Here is an 18,000-nt window from a genome sequence, read left to right on the forward strand (position 1 = left end):
CTTCCTGGCAGACCTTCAGATGCCTAGTGTAGTTTACACTGTGTAGTTTGAGAAGTTAGAATTCTTGCCTTATGTTAGTTGTGACCAGGGCTTTAGCCAGCTCGAGATTTTTTTCCGTCAGCCAATTCCCATTGACGGAAAATTCCTGTCAAGAATCTTTTTTTTTTCCGTCATCGCGTAAAAATTTCCGTCATTGACTGCAAAAATGTCTACCTCGTCCGATATAAATGTTGTCATTGGGAGAAAATATGACACCACGCTGACGTTTTGTAATAATGTGAACAGTAAAACATCGTTTCTTTGCGTTTTCTTCCCCGCAAAAACACGGCGCTAAAATCAACTCGCGGGGTATGCAAATCTAACATTACATTCTCAATACGCACTGTTGATTGGTTGATCGTAACATCTGGAGGGGCGTCTCCTCAGATCCCGCGCTCTGATTGGTAAAGCTATGGATACCGACCCACGATGCACCGCGCGCACCAGCGTTCAAATATTTTATTTGTTTGAAAATGTTACATTTGTAAAGGCAGGAGAACGCTATATTCTTCTATTACACGACAGTTTTCTAGTTAAAAACACAATTAGTCAAAGACTCTTTTGAGAAAACATGCATTCATATACGGATTTATGGTGCATTTGGGCAAGGAGGTTAAAGAATCTCCTTGATTTGGGGGAATTTTGGCGTTCAATTAACCCGGAAGTGTGCCAACAACAACGTGGCGTGGGTATCTCATCTGTGTCGCTGCAAAATAATTTAGCGTTTTCTCGTCAAAACAAAAACAAAATTCCCGCTGAAGAGAACCGTGCAACATTTTAGATCCTAAAGATTATGTTTTTGATCAAACTATTTGTGGATAGCATGATGTGCCGGTTCTTTTAGCTGCGACTGGCACCTTGCGTTGTCGCAAGCGGCGCGGCTGGGCGAGCGAAAATAATTTGTACGGCCAGCCCCGGCACGCTAGCGTACAAGTTAGGTTTTGATGAGTGTCAAGATTCCAAACAAAGTTCGTAGAATGCACTGTTCTTGGAGTGAGACCTTGAAAAACGGGTTTTTAATGAGATTATCGTATGCGAAAGGGTGCCGACACACAATCGTCAACAATCATGACAATAGCAAAACAAACAGTGTGTGGCTTTCCGACAATGGGCTGTCCGGGCGTCCCCAAGCCGTAGCTTCCCTCTTTTCAACTTGGCCTATTTGCTTCAATCAATGATTTTTTTTCCGTCAAGGTTGACGGATTGGTTGAAATTTTTTTCCGTCACACGCAGCAAATTTCCGTCAATTGACGGAAAAACGGACGCTGGCTAAAGCCCTGGTTGTGACACATTTCATGTATAAACTATAATGTCATTGATCATCTTTTTCAATCTGTCTTTGAAACAAACATTAAGATGTAACAATACGTTCCCTGCAAAGTAGTTATTTTTTTTCTAGAACCTTCTATTAGTAAGTATCCCTCAAATTGGACAATCATACGCACATTTTATCATTGAAAAAACCTCTAAGACGGTTAATTTTGAGAAAAGGGTTGAAAAATGGAACCATTCTGTTTTGTGATAAGTATCTGTACTTTTTCAAGGATCAGTTTAATCTGTTTTTTAAGATAAGAATGTCTTGATCTTAAGATGGAATTTCTTACAAAAATCATTTTCAGCGACTTTTGGATGCACGTTTTTTAAGCTGGATCAGAAAATAAACGGCTGTCTGTGTGTCGTGATGAAAAATTCAGTGGATGGCAAATGTTTAGTCTGAGTTATCTCTCGAGATAGGGGTGAGTGTTGGTCCAGCTGGAATGGTTCAGAGCAGTAGAATTTTCAAGTATCTCTCAAATTGCATGTAATATGCAGGATTGCACTTGTATGAGACAGGTTGACCATTCGCATGCAAAAAGGGACACTTTGCTGGAAATGCTAGGGCTGTCTGCCTAAACACCTCAAATGGCTCGAATATGCAGTGTACATGGGGCAACAACCTTGTGGAGCAATCCTGAAACCGGCCCACTAAATCCAAATAACTAGTAAATACTTACTAGGACTTGCTGCATATTTTATTCATAAATGCATAAACAATGTATCGAGAATACCACACAAGGTCGTCGCCCCATGTACATTGCATAACATTAGTCTAAGAGTCATTTGATGTTGCTTGAGGTCATTTGAGGTATTTATCACTTCTTCACACAACAAATGAAAGTGGCAGGGGCTTATCATTTCTGTTAAGTTACGTTACTCCATAAATAGCCTAACAGAACAAAAAAAATCAATACTGAAAGATTGTACAAACTCTTCAGGTTACCTCCCAGAAATAATCAATAATAACCCACCTGAACATCATATGAAATATGGTCTTTCATAAATACGTGTAGTTTGGATGGCTGCACAGTACTTTCCCCTTTGTGTTCAGACGTCCAGACACAGGCCTACCAGTACAGAGAACGAAGTATGTTTATTTTGTTTACCTTTATTGTACGCAACCTGAAAATACCCTTTCCATATGGTGTGGTGTTGCATGGCAACTAAACAGTAGAATTAGGCAACACCTGTTTTCCAGACTCTGTAAAATCCCAATTATGCTAATTTTGTAGGTTTGGTATTACGTAATTCCAATACCACACAGTTAGTGATCATTCGGTCTGTTAAATATTGATATGAATTACAGCATTTTGATATATGTTCAGACTTACATGTTTGTACTAGTCATAACTTTTTGATTTCGTCATATTTATGACATGTCTGAAGACTAGGGCAAACATCTGTATCCAACGCAATTACATGTCCGCCATGATTTCAGCACGTAATCCCTCTATTTCACACAAGCGTTAGCCGTTTACGGCTTATTTGTCGTGGTGTAATATATACTGGTAGTCAGAGCAACACCATATACGCTACAGTACAAATTGTACCCTTTTCCTGTTGTATATTGGACTAGAGCATTATTACAGCTACAGTATTACATAGACCAGTCAAGGTGAAGTTCATACTGAGAAAAAAATGATGCTGAAGAGAAGAGCTGATCTGTATGAGGTAAGTTATTTGTTTCAATTATTGTAAATTTACTGATCTCAAAGGTAAACTAAGGTAAACTAAAGCAGTCCCATAGCCTTTTTGAAGCTCAGTACTGTACAGTCATGTACATGTAGGTCTTGATCAGAAGCAGTTGGTTGTTTATGATCCATTGTGTCTAGGTAGGGCAATGGTACAATGTACATTGAAAATGTATTTGGAGGTAGGGCCCAACCCTCACCTTCAAGTTAGTTCAACCGCCTTTTACTTCCCCAACAGAAGTCAGGTACCAAGTCATATATGAGGGTCTGCTTGGGGGGTCCTGATTTACGCTGAATTCAGAAGAACCCCCTACGTATTACGATAAATCAAGGAAGGCAATTATGGTAAATTTGGTCGCCTCGCTACGAATTACGTAGACAAGATGGTTTTCCCTACGAATTACGGGAAATAAAAATAGGCTGACCCTCATATATAATCGACTTTCTCATCGGTGGGATTTTAAACCCACAACTCTGGGTTCTGGGTCAAACACCCTAGCAATTAGGCCAACATGACGCCATGCCAAACTAGGTTATCTCTATACATGTAGTTATTTCCAGCCAAGTTTATCTGGCTAACAGGTGGTCAAACTGAAGGCACCAAACTTGGTCAACAACACCAGTCAGGCTGGACAATAGTGAACTAGACTGGCTTGCAGGACTTAACTTCGCCATTATTGTATTGGAAAACATGTTGATATATTGGCTCTAGGCTTTCAATATTATACTGTAAATGCATTTAGGTTCACAGGGATTTAACTTTGCGGTAGCGGGAAAAAGGACTGTTTGCAGTGGTTTCAAGTTTGCAGTAGAACCATGCACTGTACAAAAAAATGTAGTCTCTTACTAGTACTGCCATGGAAAAATGTTTGCGGTGGTTTTAACTTTGCGGTAAATTTGCAACACGAAAACTGTGAATATAAAACCACCGTGAAACATTTCTGCATTTACAGTACTGTAAAAAAGAATACATTGTGGAAGCTTTTTTCCAGTTCAGTTACTTTTAATTTACATTCATGTATACCCAGTAGCCCCAGTGGGTATAGAACCAAAAGATAAGTGCTGAGTCACATAATCTCTTGAGCAGCCTAACTGAATACTGAAATCTGTGAGGCTTTGAGCAAGGAGCTTTAAGCATGTGGGTAGTGTGACCAACTAGTAATGATAACTCCCTTTAAAGCTTTCTTGATGTCCTCCTCTCTTGGTTTGGTTCAACTCTAACTTGATGTATATTTACATGTATCTTTTAGTAAAAGAAGTAAAGAGAAATTTTTGATTACCGGATACTTTTCAGGGTCTAAAGTATGCTCCTGTGGTAATATATTTTGATGTCTTCCTTTCTTGGTTTGTGAGAACTGTTTATAAACTGCCCATTATCTGTCTTTTTTCTTTCAGTAAAAAAAGTAAAGAAACCCTATGGATTTATTGGTACTAAATTTTCTGTAGGGTCTGCATCATGTAAACTGTGCTCCTGTGTCCTGTGACCTATCAAACAAGGGTGACTTGTCTGTCCCCTAACCAGGTCACCGTATTGTTGTCCAAGTGCCACTTATTCCTTTCAATTGTAAATCACTGTTTCTGAACCCAGCGACCCTCGCCTACCGTGGTCTCAATGCAGAATATATAGGAGAATCTAAAACTTTGCAATATTTGCATGTCGTGTTTAAAACCTTTGGGTTGTTTATGCAATGATATAAGTCTCGACATAACAAGTAGAAGTCAGTAGACGTTAAGTGTGTTTGTGGTATGCTGGTATTCCACTATCCTTCATGCGCTCCCCTTTCGTTAACTCCACCCAAAATTTGCAAAACATGAGCCCCCGGGATTTCTAAGGGCAGCCAGCTATGTCCGAAAGCGTTTTGAGGAAGACACCAACAAATAGATGCATGCATGCCATCCCCCGAAGGTCAGCTCAAAGCTAAAGCCAGGCTTTGGATAACTGCAGGGTTCAACCGTAGACTAGTAATCTTGTTTTCGAGGCTCTTCAACATCAAGACCATTTTCTGTGGAAAGGGTTTGGAGTTTGGTTGAACAGTTTTCGAGGTATTGATCGAAGTGTGGAGAGTTTGCTGATGGCCAGTTTCCATGCAAGTTGAGGGGACGTTGAGAATGCCACAGGCATCGATACGTGACCTTTTCTGTATGTGGGATTTACGAAACCCAGCGGAACTCACAAGTTGTGATTTCCAAGAGTTGCAATCATGGCAAGTGGAGGTGGCAGCGGATTCAAAAGTTTGGCTTCAAAATGGCAACGACATGCGAGGAATGCAGGCCCACTACCCCAGGCAAGAGCAAGCCTGGTGTCGAGAAGATCCACCATTTGCTTCCGATCTTTGGTGGTATGTCATTATGTGTGTTTGCGTTACAATCCTTTAACTACCTAATAGTATTGTACATTGTACAGTCTAATTTGTAGTAACTGTTGTATAATTTACTGATTTTGATCATTAATACTTGTCGATGATCTTTTCATTTTACACTTTAAGTTTAACTTAGTAGTTAAGAACCTTGAGCCATGTAACCATGATGATTGTTGGTTATATGAGATACATTTTGTATTTTCAGACTCAGTATTGTTTTTAAATGTCCTTCAATGACAAATCTTAACAAAATAGATTACCGACATGGTAAGTTTGCATTTGTGTTCAACTTATATTTAGTTTAGCTGACAGTAATGGGGGGTGGGGAGCAATAAAATATTTGGGCCCCCTAGCAGCCTTCTTTGGCACCACAGCTACATCTTTTTGTGATACCTTGAAAGCAGATACATGTTATTATGACCCCAGTGATATTTACATGTAAGACAACACAGTTATGATGTAAAATCCTACTACTAAATTTCTTGCCTCTTGCACTCCTACTACATTTTGTATAAGTACCCCCTATCAATTACAAGCACTCTATAGTATTAAACTAAAGGAGGAAGTCAATTTCAAATTTAACTGCTAATTAAAGAGATTGTGTTAACACAGGCTACTCCAGACTTTTCCTTTTAAATCAGTTTTGTCTCCCCACGTAAGTGACTTTATGAGGAAAGCAACAGCTGTAAGTTGTGGACTCTTTTTGAGTTAAAACCCAAGATATGTGACCCCACTCACTATTGCAGTTACTGCAAGACTGCAGAATAACAAGACTAACAAAGACACTGGAAGAAGTCAGAAAAGGTTGATACAGTTGAGTGCTGTGGGTCCATTTACTCACAATAGGACTAGGGGTGATTCAGTCATTTTGACTCCTTTGTGACATATTCTACGCCCTTTTAACAATTGTTAGACCACCAGTGTAGATCTGATCATTTGCTTGATCATGCTATACACTGATCTCTATTTAAAAAAAAATGATATTGCAAGATGATATATTGCAAAACAATAAAAGGGTTATGTCAAAGGAAATATAATGGGAAAGAGGCATTTTTAACTTTAAAGTGATCACAGTCAATTTGCAAAGTGTTATCAAAAGCAACAGACGTGAGTATGGCATACTTCTCGTTGTTGTCTTTTTTCAGGATCAGATATTTTACAGAATAGAGAAAGACCGTTTTAACTCACTGAATGGAAAAACAGTATCACCTCTTTACAAGTCATACCTGATGATAGCTATAGGATACTAGGTGTTTTCTTTTAACACAGTACAATGAACTTGTAGACCCCAATTGTGGCCACTTATTTTCACACTTCTGTTTTCTCAATCAGGTGGTATCCTGGAAACATTTAGTGTTTGGTGAGATGACTAGTATGAGAGGACTAGCAACCCCTTTTTCTTATCACTGTTAAACCTTTGGTAGGGATAACCTTAACGAACCTCTGTACACTGAAGAAAAGTTTATCAGATTTTTTTAGAGTTTATAGTTGTTGCTAAAGCTTCAGCTTAAAATGGATCTTCTTTGAGGTAAAAGACAGGAGTATCGTATTGTTTGAAGGCTGTTTTCTTTGGAGGGATGCTATAACGGTGACTCGAGCGAATGCAAGATGGCGACGGGTTGGTCGGGGAAAAGGAAAGATCCCGTAAAGAGGGTGATGGCCCCGGACGGTCAGCACTCAGCGCCCATGTCGGTGTCAGAGTCCAGGATGTCAATCATGCACAGAGTTGAAATGGTATGTCTAGATTGCTGTTACAGTTAGTGACTGTGAGGCTCTTATTACCTTTGTCAAGAAGGTTTAATAATATATTTTCAATACCATTTTTGTGGCTAAAAGCTCCTTATTTATGATACTTGGAATGGGTAGTTGGGGGGTAGCCTCTACCAGGCTCTGCGAATCGGTGGTCTCGGATTGTATAAATTGGACAAATAGAGTCTATGGTACGCTAGGGAAGATAGCCGGCCAGTGGAGTATACATTTTCTCACTTACACAGGGCTCAAAATACTGGGTGCATGTGCACCCAGGTGCACAAAATTGGAGCTGTGCACCCAAATATTTTCTTAGGTTTATGTATGTACATGTAAATATATCAAAGTATACTTAGTATACATCATATTCTTGACATCTAAGTGTTAGAAAGATAATAAAAATGTCTGTCATGGTGCTTGTTTAAGAATTTGATAGCTTGTAACTAGGTTTGATCACTAGTTTATGACTTCATTTAAGTGGTGCACCCAAAAAATTTTTGGTGCACCCAATATTTTAAGCTGGGTGCACCAGTGCACCTAATCCCCAAAATGAATTTCGAGCCCTGCTTACAGTTAGACCACCAATCCTCAGAGCCTGGTAGAGGCTAGTTTGAGGGGAGTGGGGCTTGGGAAACGAAGGTCATGAGTTTGATAATGAGCCTCCTAGCAGCTTTCTACAGTACTGCAGACAACCACATCTTTGCTATAGCTTCTTAGTTGCGGATACTTTTATCATAAACTGCATGTCTTGACTTGCATCATATTGAAGTTACATTTTGTAAAGTCTACTCAGACACATACATGTGTGTGTACGCCTGTGGCGGCACCCATCTCTAGATCTGTTTGGAAGCCCTTGGGCCACACAACTTTGTGCAATCAACACAGCGGGGGGGGGGGGGCTAGTGCACTGGTAGTTATATGTGTTTATACTCCTTGTACTTCCCAAATGCTGAGTGCTAAGCAGACAAAGCCGTGTGTGCCATTTCTACAGTCTTTGGTTTGACTCAGCCTGGGATTGAACTCACATATTTAACCACTATCAAATAAAAAATTTAATGCAACAAATGCACATACGTACAGTCTACTCACTACTAGTACATACACGTGTAGGCATTAGGTACTGTGGTAATACCCTACATGTATGGTCAGGTTGTTAGGTACAGTCATACATTTTGTATTTGATTCTATGGCACTTACTGTCACAACATATGCTAATTACCCAGTATGATAGCCACATCAAATGCATTCGTTGTGTATGCTTAGCTGGACCCACCACAGTATATAAAATACCATCTTGGAGGGACGTCCCTGTAGCTTAACTGGTAATATCATCCAAGTTGACCTCCATGGTTCTTGCCATGTGACACTCTGGATGGGACATTTCTGTTGGGGCTGCACCTGTCTTTCAGAAGGGACGTGAAATAGAGGTCCTTGTTCAAGGAGGTGCATCGGACTAGCTTAAAGCACTCCCTGTAAAAGGTAAAGACCCTGCTACTGAAGGGCGGGGGTGTGTGTGTGTTAAGGAGCGCCAAACAGCCTCGTGAAATGGCTGATCAGCCTTTTCTAGCACAGTGGTTTCGCTGCTGGGTTGTAATCTGCCGACCTGGGTTCGATCCCAGATGTCGGCATGTTTATAGTTCTTTCCGTTCCTACTCGCCCCTCTGATTTCTACACTATGATGACTACAAGTACTCGAAAGTGCCATACCTTTTAACACAGCTGCAATGTTTACTAGTAAGTATCCTACTTAGCCATGGACTTTCAAGACTCTCCTATGTTGGGCGATGCATTAGACAGCTAGAGAAGTCAGTCAGTATTTTCAGTATGTTCTTCCCCAATCTTCGGTATTACACTATGTAATTGTGCTTTTTTGGAGTGTAACTTGGCTGTAAAACCTGTCGTAAACGACTTTCAACAAACAGGGTTTATGGTCAGAATGGCTGTAAAGTTTTAGACCCCTTTGTTTCACCAATCATTGTGGTAAACGACTGCGTATTCATGATGGTGATTGGTGCTTTGCAACCACTTCAGGCTCAATTTGCATCTCCTTGTGTAAACTCCCATAAGGGTTCCTAAGACAACGGCAAAAACTTTCTTCAGAGGGTACTCGTATACTTCATTCTGTCTTCTAAGTGCTGACTTCCCTGAGTGTAGTGGGATCTTCCTTCTTGTGCCGCTTTGAAGAGCGGCGGTGAGGAGAACTTTGGGGAAAAGTTTGAAGGTTTAAATCAGGACTTATGAGTCTTGACTTACAGAGGAGCACTTTTAACTTGGAAGAAAGGGGAAGGTTTTGTGTGAGCGGTCATCGCATGATCAGACATCTGTTGCAAGATGTCGGAAGAAAAGGACGACAAAGAGGTCGCAGATCATCAGCCCCAACCAACACTTGTCCTTCCCGAGGACTCGTCGCCGCAACGGCCGCGTAGAAGGTCCACTTCAGTATGGACAGCGCCTGTGGTGTTAGACGATGGGGACGGTCAGTTGGAAGCAAGGAAACTGTCCAGAGTGTCCGGACAGGAGAGCTCAGGGTGGGCTCGCTTAATGGTGAATGTCCGAAGCCCCGGACAGTCCAGGCCAGAGTCGCCCGTACACAGGAGGTCTACTGTAAGGCCCAAGGCAGAATATCTGAGGGATGTGCAGAAATTCTCGCGCCTTGTGTCCGTGGTGCAGGGGAGGAGAACACTTGAAGGCAGGCTTGCAAACATGGAGTATGTTCAGGTACAGTTAACCACTGGCTCTTGCAGTATCCACACTTCTTTGTGATATTGTACGTCTTTTAATCTTTATTCAGTATGGTAATGACATAGACATTTTGATTGAATGTATTTGTTACTTTTTTAATAATTTGTCAACAAGGTATGAGAAATCATAGGACAGTACTTTTCAAAGTGAGATGTCCATGTGGTTCAACTGGTAGCAGCTCTCACAGTTGAGATCCAGGTCCAAGTTTAGGACATGTTTCAGTGGGGCTGCATTGTCGTTCAGAAGGGGTGTAAAAGGAGGTTCTGTGTTCAAGGAGGTGCTTGTTGTAGGGGAAGAAATTTACATGTAGCTGCAACCCCAAGATATGTAAAAGCATGCCTAGCAAGGAAACAGAACTAGCAACAAAACTTGGCACTAGAACAGTTAGAAAAGCTTTTCAAAGTAGTGTCAAACTTTATGCATGTTGTACATTCAGTATACCAGCCCTTTGATGCCTACTTAGGGTACTGACATCCGCGTGATATTCCTACTAGGAAGTTTGTGGATTCCGAACTAGAACTAGCTATAGGACTGAATATATGCTGAAGTTGATTGTTAAGAACTTTCATGGTATGTTGTAAGGTTTCATTAATGTTCCACAACACGAAATGTAAATGCAGACTTGGAATGCTGTCGCCTTGCACTGTTGGCACACAGAGTATTCTCCAAGCAAAGGCTGGGTCGCGGAGATAGTAGTCGTCGGGATTTTTGCAGGATCGTGACCCAACCTCTGCTTGGAGAATGTGAGGGAAGCGATCCTGTAAAGATCTGACGACTACTAACTCCGTGACCGAACCTCTGCTTGGAGAATACCACAGAGCCCTAAATTGACATCCTCTAGCTGGCCACAGCCCGTTGTCATGGCAATGTGTACACAAACACTCCAATAACCGGCCACACTGACTGGAGTTTTATTGGTCCTAATCAGGCTGTAAATGTTCCTGATGAATAATGGAATGTTGGCATTTAGATGAGAATGAGATTTGAGATTCTTGAACTCAATCCCAGGGGTCCAAAGCCCTTGGAGGTTGGCATTTGAGATGAGAATGAGATCTGAGATTCTTGAACTCAATGCCAGGGTTCCAAAGCCCTTTGAGGTTGGCATTTAGATGAGAATGAGATTTGAGATTCTTGAACTCAATCCCAGGGGTCCAAAGCCCTTGGAGATTGGCATTTGAGATGAGAATGAGATCTGAGATTCTTGAACTCAATGCCAGGGTTCCAAAGCCCTTTGAGGTTGGCATTTAGATGAGAATGAGATTTGAGATTCTTGAACTCAATCCCAGGGGTCCAAAGCCCTTTGAGGTTGGCATTTAGATGAGAATGAGATTTGGGATTCTTGAACTCAATGCCAAGGGTCCAAAGCCCTTTGAGGTTGGCATTTAGATGAGAATGAGATTTGGGATTCTTGAAGTCAATGCCAGGGGTCCAAAGCCCTTTGAGGTTGGCATTTAGATGAGAATGAGATCTGAGATTCTTGAACTCAATGCCAAGGGTCCAAAGCCCTTTGAGGTTGGCATTTAGATGAGAATGAGATTTGGGATTCTTGAAGTCAATGCCAGGGGTCCAAAGCCCTTTGAGGTTGGCATTTAGATAAGAATGAGATTTGACATTCTTGAACTCAATGCCAGGGGTTCAAAGGTTCACAGATAGCGAGGTCATACACTGACAATCCAAGATTGCCATTCTATTAGTAGAACAAAGTTTTCCAATAGAAGACAAAGGATTTTATTGCACTACAATTGTACAACAGGTATAATATATGTCTGTATATACATGGGAGTTGACCTGTGTACAAATGTATCAGTAACATTTAAATTTGATCTAATCTAATCCAGCAGTTAAATCTTATATCTTATATGGATGACATCTCAAAACAGTTTCAAATAGTATACCTTTCTTTTGCTAGAGTCATTTTCTAGACAATAATTTGTGTATATTGTATAGACAATTTTGCGTAAGAAAATTTTAGTGTTGTTTTAAGTTTACTGAAAATAAGTTATACAGGCTAGTATGCATATCAGCAGTCATTATGAATTCCTTATGGTGTGGTCTATACTCTACGGACTCAATATTAACAATGGTAACACTGCAAAGATTATACCACCGCAAACTTCTGTAGCCAGCTAGCATGGTGCCCCTAAATGATTTCTGCTCCTCCCAATTCCCAATGGGGAGTTCTGATTGGTTGTTGACACTGTGACAGATTGTAACTGACAGTAAATAGGTGCATTTGCCACACATGGGAGGAGCACTAATTCTGTCATGGTGTTAGGGATTAACAGGTCAATTACCTACATGGGGCAGAGCTAACTGACATCAGATGTTCAAGAGATTCAGCCCTTTATCAACTCTCCCTTGGCTAAACTAGGCCAGGTCAACTCAGGTCATGATCAGGTCACCTCTGCCAGTGTTTAGAGTTACTGTAGTCTCTACCAGACTAACAACCTGGCCAGATAGAAATAGGAAACTTTGGCCAAGTTAGGAATTAAAGTCTCATAGGAGTTAATTGGCCTAGGTGGCTAAACTAGACCAGGTCAACTCAGGTCATGATTAGGTCAATTCTGCTAGTGTTTAGAGTTGGTTTCTACCAGTACCAGACTCCCACCTGGCCGAATAGAAATAGGGGACTTTGTCCAAGTTAGGAATAAAGCCTTAAAACCTAGGAGTGTTGACCGGCCTGTTGTGAAAATGACTCCTCTGGATGGCCGACTCTCCTAAGCATACTATTACTATTAGACCACCGATCCACTGAGCCTGGTACTGAGGCTAAGGTTCTGCCAGTGTTTAGGGTTAGGGTTAAAGTATTTGGCGGAATTGGTCTGATAGCCATGGGCACATACTGTATATATACATGTACTCATTTTGTACAGTATAGGGGATGTCAATTGGTAGCAGCCTCACAGTTGCATGAGCTCTTGGTTCAAATTACTAGGGAACTGGAGCTTACATGTAGTGGAAGACCCCATTGAAGTGAGGTCAGGATTTCTCGGTAGGGGTTGCTCCATCTTTTGGATGGGGACTTAAAATGGGGGTTCCAAATATGAGGATGTGCTTCCTAGTCCATTAGTAGGGCTAGGAACTTCTCCCTGTAAAACATACTTTGTTACAGAAAAACAGCAACTTTCTGTCCTATGCACCACTGGACACTGCAAGGTGAATAACTATACAGCAGTACATTTTGTATTAGTGATAATTGTGATGACAGGTTGGAAGAAAAGTTTGTACATTCCTGTTTTGTAAAAGCCTGTTCCAAGTTGGGCAGCGGTTACCCGTCCCTGTTACCACTCTGCTTGTCACTGTTACCCAATAAGATAGATAGGCATCAGTTACATTTAATTGAAACCCGTCTTCTTCACTCACGTGGAACAGTCTGGAACAGTCCGCAAAGAAAAGTCGTTGTCCGATCTCGACGTGCCTGTTGTGGTCATTGAACACTTAACCAACATTATACTGGTTAATCTAGCCATCAATCATAGCGTGTTTATCAACCTGTTAAACTGTCGTCACCCCCCTTTGGCTGACCTGGGACCACACAGCGGACTGTCACTCTGCAAACCCACCTTTGATGAAAACTCACAAAGGGTTTTCAATGACTGTATTTATTCCTGCTTTACGCACGTTGCATAGCACTGAACTAGCAATGTATCTTGTAAGTTGTTTTATGTACAACTACAAGTTGGAATATGAAATATGATATCATGTATGTCAAAGATTCATTCAAACATCCTTTCATCGCTCCCTCTAAAAGCGAGGCAACACAAATGTTGTGTGTACCCACTGTTCAAATATGACTTCCCCCTTGTCGCTATGGCCACAGAGACACATGCAAACCCTACCTGCCTGTTTCATTCCACTTAGGCGTTTGAATTGCAATTTCATCGCGTACAGTTCCCCACGCACTCTCACTCGTTGGGTGGGATAATTTCTGACTTTGTTGAACCAGTTCAAAAGATGGTGCTGTATGGACAAGTGGTATAAAGAGAAGGAAACTGAGGAATTATTGTATTGTTCTGTCGATTGTCTGAGAATTCTACGGGACAATGTGGGGAAAACAAAGGAACAAGTCGTCAGTATGGGACAGACAGAGCATGGTTGGTTGGACTTTCTTCATTCATCTTTAAAATGAGTTTTCATATTGCATAGCTAATTAATTTGTATGATTACATTTTATGTTGATTTTTTTATTTCTTACTTCTATATTCTGGGTGAAATTTCTGGCAGTGAGAAAGTTTAATAAATTATTATAGTACGTGGTTTTTAAATTATATTGGTTACTTTATGAACATGTGGTATTGTATGTCTACGAGTGAAAAGTGTGTCTACGAGTGAACAGCGTAGACTAAGCTCCATTTGAAGCATCCTGTGTGGCTATTATTTGCACAGGTATGAAATTTTTATGAGTAAGAAGTTTAGCAAGCCACAAAGGTGTTGCCATGCACAGACAGGTGTGCAGAAACTATAGGAACAGGTGTGTTTTTCCTCTAGTAGGGAAGTCTTAATGTCTTAAAAGAGTCGTCACTGTGGTGTTGTTATGGCTTCAGGACAGAAAACTGACAGAAATAAGTACAAGGTTGGTGGTTATAGATTTGATAATCCTAGAATATCTTTATGTTTGTGATGGCTTGAAAATTTTCATTTCTAGTCTGTCATGTGAGGTAGGGCATACACATGATTGTAAAATTGCATATGGTAGAACTAGAACAGTGCTCGTATTCTGTTGTTAATTATTTTGGAAATGTCTAATGTTGATATTGTTGTGTACTGTTTTGTGGTTTTGTGTATTGCCTAATTTAAGCTACCTGCAAGAGTGACTGGCATGATAGCGTTTTGTCGTTAGAAAACTTGGCTTAAAAATGTACAACTAACAGGCTGTATACATGGAGGAAGGTTAGACATTCAGGTAATACAATGTGCCAAAAAGCAAAACTGCTTTATGACGTAATGGGTTCTATACTTTGGGCTTAGTAGAAGAATGTGTGTTTCCGATCGCAGCCCAGAGAAATTGGGTCATTAGGTAGGGATTTTCTTTTTTCTCTCTGTTAGCCATAGTGATCCAACAAAGAAATCAATGTAAAACTGAAATATATAGGGACACTGATATTTTCAAACTTATATTCTATTATCATGATACAGTTATATGTTGTTACGCTAGTTCACCTTTATCCTGTGGGTAACCTATGTCCATTTTTTTTTTTAATCTGGGTATTTGAGGATAGCAAGTTTCAAGACAATGGTGTCAAATTTCAATATCTTGAAGGTATTACAGTTTAAAACCACCGTCTGTCGACTTGACATCCTTAAGTTAAATATTCTGTTTTTAAAAACAATGGACATAGGTTACCCCACGGATAAAGGTGATCTAGTGTTACAAGCACAATTTTCTATTTCAACAGAAATATAGAGAGGAGAAATCAATTTCACAACATTTTCATTGCTCAGATTACAAAAATTTATGTCTTGTCTGCGCTTGTGGTTGACCAAGAAAAAAAAGGCTAGCTTTTTGCTAGGGTAACAAGATTTTTTTTATAGGCCTATTTTGTACTATTTCTGCAGTGGTGATTGTGCTTGTTAGTTGAAGTAGTGTAGTTTGTGTTTAGTACATGTAACTTGTCTAGTGCTCATTTTGAACACCTGTAAGCCTAGCGAATGTGGTATGCTACAACGTTAATGACCACGACAATGCTAACCCTTTACATTTGCAGGACAGGTTTCCTGGATACGGAGAAATGTTAATTGAAAGCTTATAGACTATAAAACCTTCATCAGGAACCATTGCCAAGGCCATATAGTATGATATACTATGTGCTATTGGGATGAAATAGACATCATGTACAGTACCAATGATGTCTTTCTTATTTATGGTAAGACTTCATTAACAGAAACTTGTGATAATTATAAGGTTGATTAAAGCCCTTGTAGTCGCCCTGTATTTATGGGCAACCTCAGTCCTCAATAGTAGTTGAGTTATTATGTAGTGGGACACAGTACTTGAAAAGGCCCTAGTTTTTTTCTGTGCACAACAGTGAGGTAGAAACTTTGTTGAATTTTAGAAGATTACATCAGCTTTGAGACAGTTTAAGACTTGTGCACCCTGCTATAAATTTTGAGGCATCAAACCTGCTCACTTTGGGGTCCTTAACTATGTAAATCCTCATACAGAGTAGGCAAAATAGGTTAAATGTCTCTCACTGTATATTATAATGCAGAGCTTTAACTTGTACTGTGGTCAGCGTTCCCGCCAGGTTCTTGAAAGTATGCGTCCAAATATTTGGGAGGGGCGTAATGAGCGCCGGAGGCGCGAGACGAGCGCCGCAGGCGCTCGCATTCTAGGGGGGTCCGGGGGCATGCTCCCCCGGGAAAATTTTGATTTTCAAACCCTCTAGAACACAATTTCCTGCAATTTGAGTGGATAATCATGCACTTGAGATTGGATGACGGTTGCCTCTTTTACTCCCATTTTCAGTTATCGACGACCACCCTCTTCATCAAAATACGTTATATTAAAAAAACTATAAGCACAGGGAATCAGCCTTCCGTGATCTGGCCCGGGTTTTATTTGTCCAGACGTGTCTACATGAAAATTTTGTATTTTTGATGCTTCGAAACAGGGCTCTAGCCAGTTCGTCAGCCCACGGAAAAATTATGCCAATTTTTTTCCGTCATTAAATAAAAAAATGTCTACCTCATGCGATCGATGTTGCGCCCTCCCGCATCAAATAGTTTTCCGAGACGATAAAATAACGGCGCCGTGTTTTTTTCTATTTTGCCCGATGATTTTACTCATTGACAAATTTTTCGAATCGGTGGGGTTTTACAAGGCCTTGCCGTCATTTTCCACGAGCGTGCGTTTGTTTCCTGCGACCTCAGGTAATCCCGTTTTCGGCGTGAAATCTTTGGCTGGATTTCTTTTTAAATAGACCAAGAACGTTATACATTACTCGAAGGAGGACGATCTGCTGCCTCTTTGGCAGTGATCAGTGCCGGTGTAGCCTTGAAGCAGTAGCCAGAAAGACGTCCCAACGTGCTGGGCGCTGAGATCGACGGTCCGTCTGGGGAGGGGGGCGTGCCGCGCCATGTGCCACGGAGGCCAACGCTAGTGCACAGCCGACTCGATCGACGCTTGACAACAATATTGCGGCCCCCTATCTGCCGCAAATTTTGTCTTTTTGAAACAAAAGAAATTTTGTAAATAAGAAATAAAGTGTATAGTTTTGGATTCTTCACTTATTTACCGTGCACCGTTTTTTAAAACTTGGATAAATGGGGAAACTTTGATAGTAAATTGTTAGCAGCTAGGGAAGAAACTCAAGTTGCCAGACGACACGGGCGGCTACCAACGTCACGTGCGCTAATACTTGGTAACTTATGTCTTTTTTCCTCCCGGTGACCAATGACAGAGTGTAACATTACATTTATCAAACGCTGATTGGTTATTAAGATGATTGGATTTGGACCTGGTGGCCAATCTTGACTGCTTGGCGCCGGCGGCCTGTTGTCAAAGATACCGACTGCCAATCAACTGCCCACAGCGTGAGAACTTTTGTTGAGATGTGCAACACTCGCGCAGAACAGTTTGTTTGTTCAATACTAGTATTACCCACAAATCTTTAACAAATACGTGAAAATGAGGACAAGTTAGTATCATGTTAATATCAGAGTATAAAAGCTGCATAAGATTTCTTTGAGTGTTAAAGAATGCTGACTGCCAGATGTATTTCACGGACTACAAAAAATTACATTGCGCAACGAACAGCTCAGACTGGCGCGTGGCTGGGTGTGTCGTACATGGGTCCGCTAGTTGTAAAACGTGCCGCGCTCCGCCCCATGCCCAGACTACTGGGATGACCGGAAAGTGAAGAATTTGAAGTATAAATTGTACAGGTAGGATTCCTTCTTATAAAGACAGATTTTTTAAAAGATTCCAGATACATTTTGTACACTGGTGGTACAGGTCAGCCTTTCTTTCAGATTTTTTTATGGACGCATTCTGCCGAGCCGAGTGCGTCTTTCCAGAAAAAAATGCGTCCAAAGACGTAAAGACGTATGCCTGGCGGGAACGCTGACTGTGGTATCTAAATGTTTCTTCACTTTATGATACA

At 40.9% G+C, this 18,000-nt stretch overlaps 1 protein-coding gene across 1 annotated transcript in view; it reads left to right on the forward strand.

Moving 5' to 3' along the window:
* Positions 1-9,654: 9,654 nt before the first annotated feature.
* LOC118418226 (dynein heavy chain 5, axonemal-like) overlaps positions 9,655-18,000 on the forward strand; it is a 111,516-nt gene continuing 103,170 nt past the window's right edge. Inside the window, 1 exon segment of the mRNA XM_035824069.1 lies at positions 9,655-9,874. Coding sequence (XP_035679962.1) covers positions 9,698-9,874 — 177 coding nt within the window. The 5' untranslated portion in view covers positions 9,655-9,697.

This window comes from Branchiostoma floridae, chromosome 6 (assembly GCF_000003815.2).
Source record: "Branchiostoma floridae strain S238N-H82 chromosome 6, Bfl_VNyyK, whole genome shotgun sequence".
NCBI lineage: Eukaryota > Metazoa > Chordata > Leptocardii > Amphioxiformes > Branchiostomatidae > Branchiostoma > Branchiostoma floridae.